This window comes from Nerophis lumbriciformis, linkage group LG27 (assembly GCF_033978685.3).
Source record: "Nerophis lumbriciformis linkage group LG27, RoL_Nlum_v2.1, whole genome shotgun sequence".
NCBI lineage: Eukaryota > Metazoa > Chordata > Actinopteri > Syngnathiformes > Syngnathidae > Nerophis > Nerophis lumbriciformis.
Window position 1 is genome coordinate 3,359,052 of NC_084574.2, and position 19,621 is coordinate 3,378,672.

Here is a 19,621-nt window from a genome sequence, read left to right on the forward strand (position 1 = left end):
CTTCTCCGCTCCGTAAAAGTGTCCATCTCTTTTTTTTTCTTCTTCTGTTGTGGCATATGCTGCAGGTGCCTGCTCGTTTTTCGTATGTGGGTAACAACATTTAACTATGTATATATATTTCCCAATTGGTTTAACTGCCACCCGCCTGAATCTATTTAAAATCTAATTTTTTTTAATTTCAACCGCCCGACCCGACCCGACCCGCGGATAAACCTTTTTTTTTTTTATTTCAACCGCCCGGTCCGCGGACTCCGCGGTTGTGTCCGCAAACCGCGCATCTCTACCGGGCTGTATATATGCGCAGTAATTGACTGAAAGAGCACGCACTTGGTGCGATGATGTCATGTTATCCATGGAAAAATGCATTTTTAGACAATATGATTTGCCTGAGCGGCTAGGAGACCCCGAGAGTAACAAGCGCTTGCCTTGTTGCCTTTCCATTAAGAACAATAAATTAGTTTTTAGTATAAGTTTGCTGGTTTCAAGAAATGTAATGCCGAGCGCATATCATTATGTCAAGATAATGGCACTAGCATTTACTTAATCTAAGAATATTTTTCAACATATTGAGCAAAAAGGTCTCTTTTTTTTCTACCAAGAAAAGTGCACTTGTTATTAGTGAGAATATACTTATTTTAAGCTATTTTGGGTTCATTGAAGTTAGCTAATTAGGGCCCGCATGGCCCATTGCATAAGGACTCCCAAAGGGAGTCCTTATGCAATGGGACATAAGGACCTATTGAATTTGTAAGGTTTTATTATTATTCTTTCTTATTCCGCAGCTTTGCGCGGTACTTTGACCCCCTTCAAAACTCACCAAATTTGACGCACACATAAATAAACTCGAACAAAACTCTTTGGTAAAAAAAACCAAACCCCAAAACTCAAACTTGCGCTCTAGCGCCCCCTACAAAGTAAACTTTTTCTAACTCCCAGTACGAATGTCGTAGAGACATGAAACAAAAACCTCTATGTAGGTCTCACTTAGACTTAAATTTTATTAATTTATTTCCTCGGCCAAAAATCTACAGGAAGTTTGCTATTCCCCCTTCAACACTAAATTTTAGTAAAATCAGTCACTTTTGCCTTTTTGAGCTTTAATTTGACCCTCTTAACATGCTTCAAAACTCACCAAACTGAACGCACACATCAGGACTGGCAAACATTGCGATCTACAAAAAACCTAACTCTCAAAATTGAGCTCTAGAGCAATTTGTGAATAAAACGAGAAAAAACTGCTCCTCGGAAGAAAAAAATGACAAATCTGCCTGTAACTCCCACTGGGAAGGTCGGAGAGACATGAAACTAAAACCTTTCCGTAGGTCTCACTTAGACCCACATTTCATAAATTGACAACCCCCAGCAAAAATCTACAGGAAGTTTGCTATTCCCCCTTCAACACAACATTTTTGTAAAAACTGGTCACCTTCCTTCAAAAACTATCTCCTCTGAGCGCGTTTGTCGTTTCGGCTTCAAACTAACACAGGAGAGAGATTTAACCCTTGTGATTAAGACTACAGAAGCGCGTTTTTATAACTGCTCCGGTTTTGATTTTATGAGCCTTCAAAGAACCGCTGCGCTGATGCTGCTGCGCTGCTGTTTTTTTTAAGATGGCTGCTTAAAAGCAGGAAGCACCAACGTGCCCACACAATGCAGACAAGGTAGGTACACTAGACAAAAGTATTGGGACACTTGGGACTAAAACTTGACAAAAGTATTTGGACACTTAGGACTAGCACCTGCCAAATACGCGGGCCCGACCAACGCTGCTTGCAGCTTTAATTAGGGCCCGCAATGGCCCATTGCAAAAGGACTCCCACAGGGAGTCCTTATGCAATGGGACATAAGGACCTATTGAATTTCTAAGGTTTTATTATTCTTTATTTTTCTTCCGCCGCCTCTTCGAGCACTAATTTGACCCACTTAACATGCTTCAAAACTCACCATATTTGACCCACACATCAGGACCTGCGAAAATTGTCTTTTAATAAAAAAACCAAACCCCAAAACTCAAAATTGCGCTCTAGCGCCCCCTAGAAAAAAAAAAACTAGACTGCCTGTAACTCCCACTAGGAAGGTCGGAAAGACATGAAACAAAATCCTTTATGTAGGTCTGACTCAGACCTAACTTTCATAATGGTATATTCTCGGGCTAAAATCTACAGGAAGTTGGCAATTCCCCCTTCAAGACAAAAAAGTACTAAAAACAGTCACTTTTGCCTCTTTGAGCTGTAATTTGACCCCCTTAACATGCTTCAAATCTCACCAAACTGAACACACACATCAGGACTGGCTAAAACTGTAATCTAATGAAAAAACCTAACCCCAAATCTAAAAATTGTGCTCTACAGCAATTTTTTAATAGAACGCACAAAAAACTGCTCCTCGGATGAAAAATCTGACAAAACTGCCTGTAACTCCCACTGGGAAGCTCGGAGAGACATGAAACAAATACCTCTATGTAGGTCTCACTTAGACCTACATTTCATAAATTGACAACCCCCAGCAAAAATCAACAGGAAGTTTGCTATTCCCCCTTCAAAACAAATTTTTTGTAAAAACCGGTCACCTTCCTTCAAAAACGAACTCCTCTGAGCGCGTTTGTCGTTTCGCCTTCAAAATTACACAGGAGAGAGATTTAACCCTTGTGATTAACACTACAGAAGCGCGTTTTTATAACTGCTCCGGTTTTGATTTTATGAGCCTTCAAAGAACCGCTGCGCTGATGCTGCTGCGCTGCTGTTTTTTTAAGATGGCTGCTTAAAAGCAGGAAGCACCAACGTGCCCACACAATGCAGACAAGGTAGGTACACTAGACAAAAGTATTGGGACACTTGGGACTAAAACTTGACAAAAGTATTTGGACACTTAGGACTAGCACCTGCCAAATACGCGGGCCCGACCAACGCTGCTTGCAGCTTTAATTAGGGCCCGCAATGGCCCATTGCAAAAGGACTCCCACAGGGAGTCCTTATGCAATGGGACATAAGGACCTATTGAATTTCTAAGGTTTTATTATTCTTTATTTTTCTTCTGCCGCCTCTTCGAGCACTAATTTGACCCACTTAACATGCTTCAAAACTCACCATATTTGACCCACACATCAGGACCTGCGAAAATTGTCTTTTAATAAAAAAACCAAACCCCAAAACTCAAAATTGCGCTCTAGCGCCCCCTAGAAAAAAAAAAACTAGACTGCCTGTAACTCCCACTAGGAAGGTCGGAAAGACATGAAACAAAATCCTTTATGTAGGTCTGACTCAGACCTAACTTTCATAATGGTATATTCTCGGGCTAAAATCTACAGGAAGTTGGCAATTCCCCCTTCAAGACAAAAAAGTACTAAAAACAGTCACTTTTGCCTCTGAGCTGTAATTTGACCCCCTTAACATGCTTCAAAACTCACCAAACTGAACACACACATCAGGACTGGCTAAAACTGTGATCTAATGAAAAAACCTAACCCCAAATCTAAAAATTGTGCTCTACAGCAATTTTTTAATAGAACGCACAGAAAACTGCTCCTCGGATGAAAAATCTGACAAAACTGCCTGTAACTCCCACTGGGAAGCTCGGAGAGACATGAAACAAATACCTCTATGTAGGTCTCACTTAGACCTACATTTCATAAATTGACAACCCCCAGCAAAAATCAACAGGAAGTTTGCTATTCCCCCTTCAAAACAAATTTTTTGTAAAAACCGGTCACCTTCCTTCAAAAACGAACTCCTCTGAGCGCGTTTGTCGTTTCGCCTTCAAAATTACACAGGAGAGAGATTGAACCCTTGTGAATACAACAACAGAAGCGCTTTTTTATAACTTCTCCGGTTTTGATTTTATGAGCCTTCAAAGACCCGCTGCGCTGATGATGCTGCGCTGCTGTTTTTTTAAGATGGCTGCTTAAAAGCAGGAAGCACCAACGTACCCACACAATGCAGACAAAAGTCTTGGGACACTTCAGACTACAAGTAGACAAAAGTATTGGGACACTTAGGACTAGCACCTGCCAAATACGCGGGCCCGACCAACGCTGCTTGCAGCTTTAATTTTACTTGTTTTGGAAAGTCTTGACAAGCCGAATTTTCTTGTTCTATTGGCAGATAATTTTGCTTAGTTCAAGTAAAATACCCCTCATTTTTGTATTATTTTTCTTGTTTTTGAACACTGACTTTTTGCAGTGTACAGTATATGTAAAAAAAAAAAAAAAGGGCAGCATAAAATAGAGAGTAGATCCAGCAGAAAAATATACATTAAAACAATGAGAGGTACAACATTGTGACCTCACTTCCTCATTATGCACCAATCACGGTCACGGCGAGCAACACAACAGTATTCATTTCTCCAGCAGAAGGACTGCTGTGCTCGGCGAGTGACAGTTGAAACATTACAAGGCACTAAGTATGTCATTTAAAGGCCTCCGTCATGAAAAGCTCTGAATTGTAAATTGATAAGGAAGACGAATTGTGCCCGGAGTACATCATCCGCTATCTAACCATAAAAATGATACTTGTACCCCCACTTGCCCTATTGGACCATAAATCCCCCTCCTCCCTCCTCTCTACATTTGAATGGAGTCCATTGTATGATTTCCTAGGAGGCTGCATGTTTCCACACGGGGTTTATGGTCGTATAATGTATTGCCGCAACATATCCAGACTAATAACAGACTTTCTCCCTGCAGCCGGCGGCCAGGTTCCAGCCAGCGCCAGCTTGCCATCTGTCCCCCAGCTCTCCCCTGTGACCCAGCACACGGCCCCCAGTATGAGGTGATTCATCCGCACGTAGAAACATTTTCATGAACAACTTTAATGTTCTCCCCCTCGCACCCACCTGTGTTGCATTTTATGATGTCTAAAAGTGGAAATCCTACCAAGTATGCGCTCGCCCTGGTCTCTTAGCATCTCGGAGCGTCTGGAGCACGCGCTGGAGAAGACCGCCCCCCTGCTGAGGGAGATCTTTGTGGACTTCGCCCCCTTCCTCTCCCGCACGCTGTTGGGCAGCCACGGCCAGGAGCTCCTCATCGAGGGCACCAGTGAGTACAGTCTCGTGCCGCGTTCCACACACTGCAAAAAGTCAGTGTTCAAAAACAAGAAGCAAAAAAAAATTAGAGGTATTTTACTTGAACTAAGCAAAATAATTTTTTTGCTTTGCTTTTTAAGCCTTTTTTTAAAAACATCCACAGTCTGTGGTGCCCTCAGGTGGTCAGGGAGAGCGTTCCACAGACTGGGAGCGGCGTAGCTTTAAAAAATATAAATATACTTTCAATAGATATATTGATAGATATTTAATGATTATTAATTCATTCATTAGTATTTTTTTAAATGATAAATCATTAATTAATTAATATTAATAATTAATTATTATTAATTATTTAATTAATATTTAATACAGCAAACCTCGATTTACAAACTTTATTGGTTATTCAACAAGGTTCGTAAATCAACAAGTTTGTATAGTGAAGCACATTTCTTTATAAGAAACAATTGAAATATGAATAATGGCCAAATGTCCATATTTCGGTTTTTTTTAGTAAATCAGCTATTTTAACAACAAACCTAATTGTTAATTTTTGGTAATAATAATAATAATAATAGATTTTATTTGTAAAAAAAGCACTTTACATTGAGCAAACAACCTCAAAGAGCTACAGTGTATTAAAAATTGTTTTAAATAAAAAGATAATAAAAAAAAATAAAAACAAGAACAGCCTAATAGCTAAAACTAGTATGCATATATAAAAAAAAGGCTTTTTTAAAAAGAAGGGTTTTTAAGCCTTTTTTAAAAGCATCCAAAGTCTGTGGTGCCCTCAGGTGGTCAGGGAGAGCGTTCCACAGACTGGGAGCGGCGTAGCTTTAAACAATATAAATATACTTTCAATAGACATATTGATAGATATTTAATGATTATTAATTAATTCATTAGTATTTTATTTATTATTTTTTTGTCGTAGATTATTAATAATGTAATTATACAGTAAACCTCGTTACAAACTTTATTGGTTATTCAACGAGGTTCGTAAATCAACAAGTTTGTATAGTGAAGCACATTTCTTTATAAGAAACAATTGAAATATGAATAATGGCCAAATGTCCATATTTCGTTTTTTTTTTAGTAAATCAGCTATTTTAACAACAAACCTAATTGTTAGTTTTTGGTAAAAGTAATAATATTAGATTTTATTTGTAAAAAAAAAAGCACTTTACATTGAGCAAACAACCTCAAAGAGCTACAGTGTATTACATTTTTTTTTAAATAAAAAGGTAATAAAAACAAGAACAGCCTAATAGCTAGAACTAGTATGCATATATATATATATATATATATATATAAAAAAGATGCTTTTTTAAAATGAAGGGTTTTTAAGCTTTTTTTAAAAGCATCCACAGTCTGTGGTGCCCTCAGGTGGTCAGGGAGAGTGTTCCACAGACTGGGAGCGGCATAGCTTTAAACAATATAAATATACTTTCAATAGATATATTGATAGATATTTAATGATTATTAATTCATTCATTAGTATTTTTTTAAATGATAAATCATTAATTAATTAATATTAATAATTGATTATTAATTATTTAATTTATATTTAATACAGCAAACCTCGATTTACAAACTTTATTGGTTATTCAACAAGGTTCGTGAATCAACAAGTTTGTATAGTGAAGCACATTTCTTTATAAGAAACAATTGAAATATGAACAATGGCCAAATGTCCATATTTCGGGCTTTTTAGTAAATCAGCTATTTTAACAACAAACCTAATTGTTAGTTTTTGGTAATAATAATAATAATAATATATTTTATTTGTAAAAAAAAGCACTTTACACTGAGCAAACAACCTCAAAGAGCTACAGTGTATAAACATTTAAAAAAAATAAAAAGATAATAAAAATTAAAAAAAATAAAAACAAGAACAGCCTAATAGCTAGAACTAGTATGCATATATATATATATATATATATATATATATATATATATATATATATATATATATATATATATATATAAAAAAGATGCTTTTTTAAAATGAAGGGTTTTTAAGCCTTTTTTAAAAGCATCCACAGTCTGTGGTGCCCTCAGGTGGTCAGGGAGAGCGTTCCACAGACTGGGAGCGGCGTAGCTTTAAACAATATAAATATACTTTCAATAGACATATTGATAGATATTTGATGATTATTAATTAATTCATTAGTATTTTTTTAAATTATAAATCATTAATTAATTAATATTGATAATTATTATTAATGATTTAATTTATATTTATTACAACAAACCTCGATTTACATACTTTATTGGTTATTCAACAAGGTTTGTAAATCAACAAGTTTGTATAGTGAAGCACATTTCTTTATAAGAAACAATTGAAATATGAATAATGGCCAAATGTCCATATTTCGGGCTTTTTAGTAAATCAGCTATTTTAACAACAAACCTAATTGTTAGTTTTTGGTAATAATAATAATAATAGATTTTATTTGTAAAAAAAAAAAAAAAAGCACTTTACATTGAGCAAACAACCTCAAAGAGCTACAGTGTATTACTTTTTTTTTTAAATAAAAAGATAATAAAAATAAATAAAAATAAAAACAAGAACAGCCTAATAGCTAGAACTAGTATGCATATATATATATATATATATATATATATATATATATATATATATATATATAAAATGATGCTTTTTTAAAATGAAGGGTTTTTAAGCCTTTTTTAAAAGCATCCACAGTCTGTGGTGCCCTCAGGTGGTCAGGGAGAGCGTTCCACAGACTGGGAGCGGCGTAGCTTTAAACAATATAAATACACTTGCAATAGACATATTGATAGATATTTAATGATTATTAATTAATTCATTAGTATTTTATTTATTATTTTTTGTCGTAGATTATTAATTAATTAATAATTTAATTATACAGTAAACCTCGTTACAAACTTTATTGGTTATTCAACGAGGTTCGTGAATCAACAAGTTTGTATAGTGAAGCACATTTCTTTATAAAAAACAATTGAAATATGAATAATGGCCAAATGTCCATATTTCGGGCTTTTTAGTAAATCAGCTATTTTAACAACAAACCTAATTGTTAGTTTTTGGTAATAATAATAATAATAGATTTTATTTGTAAAAAAAAAAAAAAAGCACTTTACATTGAGCAAACAACCTCAAAGAGCTACAGTGTATTACTTTTTTTTTTAAATAAAAAGATAATAAAAATAAATAAAAATAAAAACAAGAACAGCCTAATAGCTAGAACTAGTATGCATATATATATATATATATATATATATATATATATATATATATATATATATATATATAAAATGATGCTTTTTTAAAATGAAGGGTTTTTAAGCCTTTTTTAAAAGCATCCACAGTCTGTGGTGCCCTCAGGTGGTCAGGGAGAGCGTTCCACAGACTGGGAGCGGCGTAGCTTTAAACAATATAAATACACTTGCAATAGACATATTGATAGATATTTAATGATTATTAATTAATTCATTAGTATTTTATTTATTATTTTTTGTCGTAGATTATTAATTAATTAATAATTTAATTATACAGTAAACCTCGTTACAAACTTTATTGGTTATTCAACGAGGTTCGTGAATCAACAAGTTTGTATAGTGAAGCACATTTCTTTATAAAAAACAATTGAAATATGAATAATGGCCAAATGTCCATATTTCGGGTTTTTTAGTAAATCAGCTATTTTAACAACAAACCTAATTGTTAGTTTTTGGTAATAATAATAATATTAGATTTTATTTGTAAAAAAAAAAAGCACTTTACATTGAGCAAACAACCTCAAAGAGCTACAGTGTATTAAATTTTTTTTTAAATAAAAAGATAATAAAAATAAATAAAAATAAAAACAAGAACAGCCTAATAGCTAGAACTAGTATGCATATATATATATATATATATATATATATATATATATATATATATATATATATATATATATAAAAAGGCTTTTTTAAAAAAAAAAAGAAGGGTTTTTAAGCCTTTTTTAAAAGCATCCCCACAGTCTGTGGTGCCGTCAGGTGGTCAGGGAGAGCGTTCCACAGACTGGGAGCGGCGTGGCTTTAAACAATATAAATATACTTTCAATAGACATATTGATGTATATTTAATGATTATTAATTAATTCATTAGTATTTTATTTATAATTTTTTTGTCATAGATTATTAATTAATTAATAATTTAATTATACAGTAAACCTCGTTACAAACTTTATTGGTTATTCAACGAGGTTCGTAAATCATCAAGTTTGTATAGTGAAGCACATTTCTTTATAAGAAACAATGGAAATATGAATAATGGCCAAATGTCCATATTTTGGTTTTTTTAGTAAATCAGCTATTTTAACAACAAACCTAATTGTTAGTTTTTGGTAATGCTAATAATAATAGATTTATTAGTAAAAAAAAAAAAAAGCACTTTACATTGAGCAAACAACCTCAAAGTGCTACAATGTATTACATTTTAAAAAAAATAAAAAGATAATAAAAATAAATACAAATAAAAACAAGAACAGCCTAATAGCTAAAACTAGTATGCATATATATTTAAAAAAAAAAAGGCTTTTTTTAAAAAGAAGGGTTTTTAAGCCTTTTTTAAAAACATCCACAGTCTGTGGTGCCCTCAGGTGGTCAGGGAGAGCGTTCCACAGACTGGGAGCGGCGTAGCTTTAAACAATATAAATATACTTTCAATAGACATATTGATATATATTTGATGATTATTAATTAATTCATTAGTATTTTTTTAAATTATAAATCATTAATTAATTAATATTCATAATTAATTATTATTAATTATTTAATTAATATTTAATACAGCAAACCTCGATTTACAAACTTTATTGGTCATTCAACAAGGTTCGTAGATCAACAAGTTTGTACAGTAAAGCACATTTCTTTATCAGAAACAATTGAAATATGAATAATGGCCAAATGTCCATATTTCGGGTTTTTTAGTAAATCAGCTATTTTAACAACAAACCTAATTGTTAGTTTTTGGTAATAATAATAATATATTTTATTTGTAAAAAAAGCACTTTACACTGAGCAAACAACCTCAAAGAGCTACAGTGTATTAAAATTGTTTTAAATAAAAAGATAATAAAAATAAATAAAAATAAAAACAAGAACAGCCTAATAGCTAGAACTAGTATGCATTTATTTAAAAAAAAAAGGCTTTTTTTAAAAAGAAGGGTTTTTAAGCCTTTTTTAAAAGCATCCACAGTCTGTGGTGCCCTCAGGTGGTCAGGGAGAGCGTTCCACAGACTGGGAGCGGCGTAGCTTTAAACAATATACATATACTTTCAATAGACATATTGATAGATATTTAATGATTATTAATTAATTCATTAGTATTTTATTTATTATTTTTTGTCATAGATTATTAATTAATTAATAATTTAATTATACAGTAAACCTCGTTACAAACTTTATTGGTTATTCAACGAGGTTCGTAAATCAACAAGTTTGTACAGTAAAGCACATTTCTTTATAAGAAACAATTGAAATATGAATAATGGCCAAATGTCCATATTTCGTTTTTTTTTTAGTAAATCAGCTATTTTAACAACAAACCTAATTGTTAGTTTTTGGTAATAATAATAATAATAATATATTTTATTTGTAAAAAAAGCACTTTACACTGAGCAAACAACCTCAAAGAGCTACAGTGTATTAAAAATTGTTTTAAATAAAAAGATAATAAAAATAAATAAAAATAAAAACAAGAACTGCCTAATAGCTAGAACTAGTATGCATATATTTAAAAAAAAAGGCTTTTTTAAAAAGAAGGGTTTTTAAGCCTTTTTTAAAAGCATCCACAGTCTGTGGTGCCCTCAGGTGGTCAGGGAGAGCGTTCCACAGACTGGGAGCGGCGTAGCTTTAAACAATATAAATATACTTTCAATAGACATATTGATAGATATTTAATGATTATTAATTAATTCATTAGTATTTTATTTATTATTTTTCGTCGTAGATTATTAATTAATTAATAATTTAATTATACAGTAAACCTCGTTACAAACTTTATTGGCCATTCAACAAGGTTCGTAAATCAACAAGTTTGTATAGTGAAGCACATTTCTTTATAAGAAACAATTGAAATATGAATAATGGCCAAATGTCCATATTTCGGGCTTTTTAGTAAATCAGCTATTTTAACAACAAACCTAATTGTTAGTTTTTGGTAATAATAATAATATTATATTTTATTTGTAAAAAAAAAAGCACTTTACATTGAGCAAACAACCTCAAAGTGCTACAGTGTATTAAATAAAAAGATAATAAAAATAAATAAAAATAAAAACAAGAACAGCCTAATAGCTAGAACTAGTATGCATATATTTTAAAAAAAAGGCTTTTTTAAAAAGAAGGGTTTTTAAGCCTTTTTTAAAAGCATCCACAGTCTGTGGTGCCCTCAGGTGGTCAGGGAGAGCGTTCCACAGACTGGGAGCGGCGTAGCTTTAAACAATATAAATATACTTTCAATAGACGTATTGATAGATATTTAATGATTATTAATTAATTAATTAGTATTTTATTTATTATTTTTTGTCGTAGATTATTAATTAATTAATAATTTAATTATACAGTAAACCTCGTTACAAACGTTATTGGTTATTCAACAAGGTTCGTGAATCAACAAGTTTGTATAGTGAAGCACATTTCTTTATAAGAAACAATTGAAATATGAATAATGGCCAAATGTCCATATTTCGGGTTTTTTAGTAAATCAGCTATTTTAACAACAAACCTAATTGTTAGTTTTTGGTAATAATAATAATATTAGATTTTATTTGTAAAAAAAAAAAAAGCACTTTACACTGAGCAAACAACCTCAAAGAGCTACAGTGTATTACATTTTTTTTTAAATAAAAAGATAATAAAAACAAGAACAGCCTAATAGCTAGAACTAGTATGCATATATATATATATATATATATATATATATATATATATATATATATTAAAAAAAGGCTTTTTTAAAAAGAAGGGTTTTTAAGCCTTTTTTAAAAGCATCCACAGTCTGTGGTGCCCTCAGGTGGTCAGGGAGAGCGTTCCACAGACTGGGAGCGGCGTAGCTTTAAACAATATAAATATACTTTCAATAGACATATTGATAGATATTTAATGATTATTAATTAATTCATTAGTATTTTATTTATTATTTTTTGTCGTAGATTATTAATTAATTAATAATTTAATTATACAGTAAACCTCGTTACAAACTTTATTGGTTATTCAACGAGGTTCGTAAATCAACAAGTTTGTATAGTGAAGCACATTTCTTTATAAAAAACAATTGAAATATGAATAATGGCCAAATGTCCATATTTTGGGTTTTTTAGTAAATCAGCTATTTTAACAACAAACCTAATTGTTAGTTTTTGGTAATAATAATAATAATAGACTTTATTTGTAAAAAAAAAAAAAAAGCACTTTACATTGAGCAAACAACCTCAAAGAGCTACAGTGTATTACTTTTTTTTTTTAAATAAAAAGATAATAAAAATAAATAAAAATAAAAACAAGAACAGCCTAATAGCTAGAACTAGTATGCATATATTTAAAAAAAAGGCTTTTTTAAAAAGAAGGGTTTTTAAGCCTTTTTTAAAAGCGTCCACAGTCTGTGGTGCCCTCAGGTGGTCAGGGAGAGCGTTCCACAGACTGGGAGCGGCGTAGCTTTAAACAATATAAATATACTTTCAATAGACATATTGATAGATATTTGATGATTATTAATTAATTCATTAGTATTTTATTTATTATTTTTTGTCGTAGATTATTAATTAATTAATAATGTAATTATACAGTAAACCTCGATTTACAAACTTTATTGGTTATTCAACGAGGTTCGTGAATCAACAAGTTTGTATAGTGAAGCACATTTCTTTATAAGAAACAATTGAAATATGAATAATGGCCAAATGTCCATATTTTGGGTTTTTTAGTAAATCAGCTATTTTAACAACAAACCTAATTGTTAGTTTTTGGTAATAATAATAATAATAATATATTTTATTTGTAAAAAAAAAAGCACTTTACACTGAGCAAACAACCTCAAAGAGCTACAGTGTATTAATTTTTTTTTTAAATAAAAATAAAAACAAGAACAGCCTAATAGCTAGAACTAGTATGCATATATAAAACAAAAAAAGGCTTTTTTTTTTTAAAAGAAGGGTTTTTAAGCCTTTTTTAAAAGCATCCACAGTCTGTGGTGCCCTCAGGTGGTCAGGGAGAGCGTTCCACAGACTGGGAGCGGCGTAGCTTTAAACAATATAAATATACTTTCAATAGACATATTGATAGGTATTTAATGATTATTAATTCATTAGTATTTTATTTATTATTTTTTGTCGTAGATTATTAATTAATTAATAATTTAATTATACAGTAAACCTCCTTACAAACTTTATATCCCAAAAAATCCTAAATTTGAACAAAAATATTGCTACAATGATAAACATTTCGTTTAAAAAACAACTTAAAGATTCCTCTTTATTATAATTTAATTCAAGATTCCGTAAAGGCAGTACAGTGGCTGTATTGCAGTAGTGTGATACGAGCCGGTAGCAGAGCTTGAAGGTTTTCAGGGGGGGATCAGGTCATAGGCCAGGCCCCTAATAGCAGTGTTTGGGATGTCTGCTGCCACCAAACAAAATGGAAAGTTGATTGATAGTAGCAGTAGGGCGGGGGGGGGGTGTTTGTTGTGTGCATCAACATGTATCAGGCTGCAACTCCACTATATAAACCACTAGTGCAGTTTTTTCAACCACTAGATACAGTCTGGTGTGCCGTGGGAGATTATCTAATTTCACCTATTTGGGTTAAAGATTGGTTGACAAGACTCTGCAGCATCGGGGGCGGTACCTCTGGATTGGCAGACCGGGGTGGTGGTGGTTCCTCTCTTTAAGAAGGGGAACCGGAGGGTGTGTTCTAACTATGGTGGGATCACACTCCTCAGCCTTCCCAGTAAGGTCTATTCAGGTGTACTGGAGAGGAGGCTACGCCGGATAGTCCAACCTCGGATTCAGGAGGAACAGTGTGGTTTTCGTCCTGGTCGTGGAACTGTGGACCAGCTCTATACTCTCGGCAGGGTGCATGGGAGTTTGCCCAACCAGTCTACATGTGCTTTGTGGACTTGGAGAAGGCATTCGACCGTGTCCCTCGGGAAGTCCTGTGGGGAGTGCTCAGAGAGTATGGGGTATCGGACTGTCTGATTGTGGCAGTCCGCTCCCTGTATGATCAGTGCCAGAGCTTGGTCCGCATTGCCGGCAGTAAGTCGGACACGTTTCCAGTGAGGGTTGGACTCCGCCAAGGCTGCCCTTTGTCACCGATTCTGTTCATAACTTTTATGGACAGAATTTCTAGGCGCAGTCAAGGCGTTGAGGGGATCCGATTTGGTGGCTGCAGGATTAGGTCTCTGCTTTTTGCAGATGATGTGGTCCTGATGGCTTCATCTGGCCAGGATCTTCAGCTCTCGCTGGATCGGTTCGCAGCCGAGTGTGAAGCGACTGGGATGAGAATCAGCACCTCCAAGTCCGAGTCCATGGTTCTCGCCCGGAAAAGGGTGGAGTGCCATCTCCGGGTTGGGGAGGAGATCTTGCCCCAAGTGGAGGAGTTCAAGTACCTCGGAGTCTTGTTCACGAGTGAGGGAAGAGTGGATGGTGAGATCGACAGGCGGATCGGTGCGGCGTCTTCAGTAATGCGGACGCTGTATCGATCCGTTGTGGTGAAGAAGGAGCTGAGCCGGAAGGCAAAGCTCTCAATTTACCGGTCGATCTACGTTCCCATCCTCACCTATGGTCATGAGCTTTGGGTTATGACCGAAAGGACAAGATCACGGGTACAAGCCGCCGAAATGAGTTTCTCCCTTAGAGATAGGGTGAGAAGCTCTGCCATCCGGGGGGAGCTCAAAGTAAAGCCGCTGCTCCTCCACATGGAGAGGAGCCAGATGAGGTGGTTCGGGCATCTGGTCAGGATGCCACCCGAACGCCCCCCTAGGGAGGTGTTTAGGGCACGTCCGACCGGTAGGAGGCCGCGGGGAAGACCCAGGACACGTTGGGAAGACTATGTCTCCCGGCTGGCCTGGGAACGCCTCGGGGTCCCACAGCAAGAGCTGGACGAAGTGGCTGGGGAGAGGGAAGTCTGGGCTTCCCTGCTTAGGCTGCTGCCCCCGCGACCCGGCCTCGGATAAGCGGAAGAAGATGGATGGATGGGTTAAAGATATTGTTTGCAAACCAGTTATTATAGTCTGCAAATGATGTGTTGTTGTTGAGTGTCTGTGCTGTCTAGAGCTCGGCAGAGTAACCGTGTAATACTCTTCCATATCAGTAGGTGGCAGCAGGTAGCTAATTGCTTTGTAGATGTCGGAAACAGCGGGAGGCAGGGAGCAGGTAAAAAGGTATCTAATTCTTAAAGCAAAAATAAACAAAAGGCTTGCCCCTAAGAAAAGGCATTGAAGCTTAGGGAAGGCTATGCAGAGAACGGAACTAAGACTGAACTGGCTACAAAGTAAACAAAAACAGAATGCTGGACGACAGCAAATCCAATCAATCCAATCCACTTTATTTATATAGCACATTTAAACAACAAAAATGTTTCCAACAATATTAAAAACAATATTCAAATATTATCCTTAGCTCCACCAATGACTGAATAAAAACAAAAAATAAATAAATATAAAACAATATAAAAATAAGTATGATTAAAAATTATTTTAAAGGGTAAAACTAATTAAAACAGTAAAAAAAAACAAAAAAAAAACAGAGGACCACATAACTCACGTAGTGTTAAAAGCCAAAGAATAAAAGTGGGTCTTAAGACGAGAACATTTCCGTTTTTCCCTCATTCATTATTAAAAAATTCTGGGCTAACCAAGCCTTGACGTCGCATAGACAGTTGAGAAGGGGTCTCAGGGGGCCGTGGCCTTTTGAAATCGGCATATGAATTTGGCAGTCATCTGCATAAAAGTGATAGAACACACCATGTTTCTTAAAAATCTCTCCCAAGAGGGAGAATGTATAAGGAAAACAGGATGGGGCCTAAAATAGATCCCTGGGGGACACCACAGTAAAGAGGTGGCATCCCCCAGCCTGACAGAGAAAGACCTCTCTGACAGGCAGGATCTGAACCACTCTAATGCAGTCCCCCTGACACCCACACAGTCTCTCAGGCGGTCTAAAAGAATTGTGTGGTCGTAAGATCTAAAAGCACTAAAATGGCAGAGCTGCCAGAATCAGACATTAAAAGCAAGTCATTAAAAACCTTTCAAAGTGCAGATTCAGTACTGTGCAAAGCTTTGTATCCAGACTGAAATGGATCTAAAGTGCTATTTTCATCTAAAAAAGGCTGTAGTTGCGCCAAAACACATTTCTCCAAAATTTTTGACACAAAAGGTAATTTGGAAATGGGCCGATAATTTGACAAAACTTGACAAATATTTTTTGCAAACCAGTAATTACAGTCTGAAAACGATGTGTTGTTGAGTGTCGGTGCTGTCTAGAGCTCGGCAGAGTAACCCTGTAATCCTCTTCCATATCAGTAGGTGGCAGCTGGTAGCTAATTGCTTTGTAGATGTGGGAAACAGCGGGAGGCAGTGTGCAGGTAAAAAAAGGTGTCTAATGCTTAAACCAAAAATAAACAAAAGGTGAGTGCACCTAAGAAAAGGTATTGAAGCTTAGGGAAGGCTATGCAGAACGAAACTAAAACTGAACTGGCTACAAAGTAAACAAAAACAGAATGCTGGACGACAGCAAAGACTTACTGTGGAGCAAAGAAAATGTACATCCGAACATGCAAGCAGCATTGGTCGGGCCCGCGTATTTGGCAGGTGCTAGTCCTAAGTGTCCCAATACTTTTGTCCAGTGATAGTCATAAGTGTCCCAATACTTTTGTCTACTTGTAGTCTGAAGTGTCCCAAGACTTTTGTCTAGTGTACCTACCTTGTCTGCATTGTGTGGGCACGTTGGTGCTTCCTGCTTTTAAGCAGCCATCTTGAAAAAAGAGCAGCGCAGCAGCATCAGCGCAGCAGTTATTTGAAGGGTCATAAAATCAAAACCGGAGTTTTATTTATTCTCTATTATTCTTCCGCACCCACAATAAACTGTAATTTGACCCACTTAACATGCTTCAAAACTCACCATATTTTATCCACACATCAGGACCTGCGAAAATTGCCATTTAAAAAAAAAACCGAACCCCAAAACTCAAAATTGCGCTCTAGCGCCCCCTAGGAAAAAAAAAAACTAGACGGCCTGTAACTCCCACTAGGAAGGTCGGAGAGACATGAAACAAAAACCTCTATGTAGGTCTGACTTAGACCTACATTTCATTAATGGTACATTCTCGGGACAAAATCAACAGGAAGTTGGCAATTCCCCCTTTACGACAAAAAAGTACTAAAAACAGTCACTTTTGCCTCTTTGAGCTGTAATTTGAACCCCTTAACACGCTTCAAAACTCACCGAACTGAACACACACATCAGGACTGGCAAAAATTGTGATCTAATAAAGAAACCTAACCCCAAATTTAAAAATTGCGCTCTAGAGCAATTTTTGAATAAAACGGAGAAAAAACTGCTCCTCGGAAGAAAAAAATTACAAAACTGCCTGTAACTCCCACTGGGAAGGTCGGAGAGACATGAAACAAAAACCTCTATGTAGGTCTCACTTAGACCTACATTTCATAAATTGACAACCCCCAGCAAAAATATACAGGAAGTTTGCTATTCCCCCTTCAACACAACATTTTTTGTAAAAACCGGTCACCTTTCTTCAAACATTATCTCCTCTGAGCGCGTTTGTCGTTTCGGCTTCAAACTAACACAGGAGAGAGATCGAACCCTTCTGATTAAAAGTTGGCGAAAGAGTTTTGATACCTGCTCCGGTTTTGACAATCAACAATGTCTCCACAAAGAAGGATAAAAACAACTGAAATATTCTTGATTGCTAAAACAAAGTAGATGCGGGGAAATATCGCTCAAAGGAAGACATGAAACTGCTACAGGAAAATACCCAAAAAAAGAGAAAAAGCCACCAAAATAGGAGCGCAAGACAAGAAGTAAAACACTACACACAGGAAAACAGCAAAAGCAGTAATCAGAGCAAAGGGTGGCTACTTTGAAGAAGCTAGAATATAAAACATGTTTTCACTTTTTTTGTTAAGTACATAACTCCACATAGTTTTGATGTGACAATCTACAATGTAAATAGTCATGAAAATAAAGATTGACTGAGAAGGTGTGTCTGTACTGTATGTCAAAAATGAACCACAGAAAAGCTGAAGTCAAAGATGGGTTTAGTGAAGCGTGCTGCTTGCTAGAATCTGGCCAAGCAGTCTTTTATTGGGATTATCTAACATGGTGCCATCTGCAGTATTGACGCGACTAATGAGTCGACATGACGTTTATGTAAAATAATACATATTTGAGCCTTGTATTACTTGTTTGGCATATGTCCCATTGATCTCTAATGGCCAGGAGTGGGCCTTTTTAAGAGATCAATGGTCCACTGGAGTGTCCAGACGCCGGAGACCAGTAGGGCTGCAATCATTTGTCCACACAATAGGTCGACAACAGAACTCCTCATTTGTTGACAATAGTCGTGACGCCATGGAGGGACACCAGTCATCGCGGGGGAAAACTTGTAAAGTGTAGGAACATTTTCACTGACTCTTGTTAAAAAAAAAAAAATTAATACAATGTAGGGCTGCAGCTAACGATTATTTTTCTATCGATTAATCTATAGATTATTTTTTTCGATTAATCGGTTAATCTATAGATTATTTTTTTGGATTAATCTATAGATTATTTTTCCTTTTACCGATTTTTTTTTTAAATTTAAAATGAAGAGGAAAAAATAAATGTAGGCCAGTTTTTTCAAAAGGCATGGCTTTTATTTACAAAAAAAAAAGTATGGCCACTAGTCAGTCAACATTGACAACAACATGACAAAATATTCTGTAACAATGTAAACATTTAAAACTTTTAACATTTAACAAAATTAAAAGTAGCTTATTTGCTTTTTAATGTGCAAATATAAAAGTAAACATCCAGTGCAAATCTTAATATTCTGGAATAGTATAAGCATTTCAAAAGTAAAAGTATTGCTTATTTTGCTTTAAAATGTGCAAAAATAAAGATAAACATCCAATACAAAAAAGTGCAAAACGGAAATATTCTGTAACAAGTGTAAACATTTCAACAAAAGTAAAAGTATTGCTTATTTGCTAAAATGTGCAAAAATAAAGCTAAACATCCAATACAAAAAAGTGTACAGTGTAAACATTTCAACAAAAGTAAAAGTATTGCTTATTTTGCTTAATAACACAACAATGATAGTATGATTAAAGTGAAAGTTAATTGTTGGTTTGTACATAGTATATGTAACTGTTAATGTTGTAAAAGGTATTTGCACAACTAATTAACGTTAGCGTTTGTGACACGTCTTGTGCCGTGGGGTTCTTTCAGGACCGACAGACTGAACGCCAGACGGCTTTGCCAGGTTTACAATCTTTTAATTTTACACAAAGTCTTTTCTCTTCCAACTGCGCGGATCGCGCACCTGGGCACGATTGCGGCGTCGCTCCCGGCGCGCCCCG

The 19,621-nt window shown here is 35.0% G+C and overlaps 1 protein-coding gene across 8 annotated transcripts in view; it reads left to right on the forward strand.

The window, feature by feature from the left end:
• The window catches only part of lrba (LPS-responsive vesicle trafficking, beach and anchor containing), a 778,336-nt gene that overhangs the window by 246,963 nt on the left and 511,752 nt on the right, over positions 1–19,621 (forward strand). For all 8 annotated transcript variants that reach the window (XM_061923000.1, XM_061922999.1, XM_061922998.1 and 5 more), the window contains 2 exons: positions 4,682–4,766; positions 4,899–5,032. In XM_061923000.1, the coding sequence (XP_061778984.1) occupies positions 4,682–4,766; positions 4,899–5,032 (219 nt within the window). The remainder of the gene's footprint in view (positions 1–4,681; positions 4,767–4,898; positions 5,033–19,621) is intronic.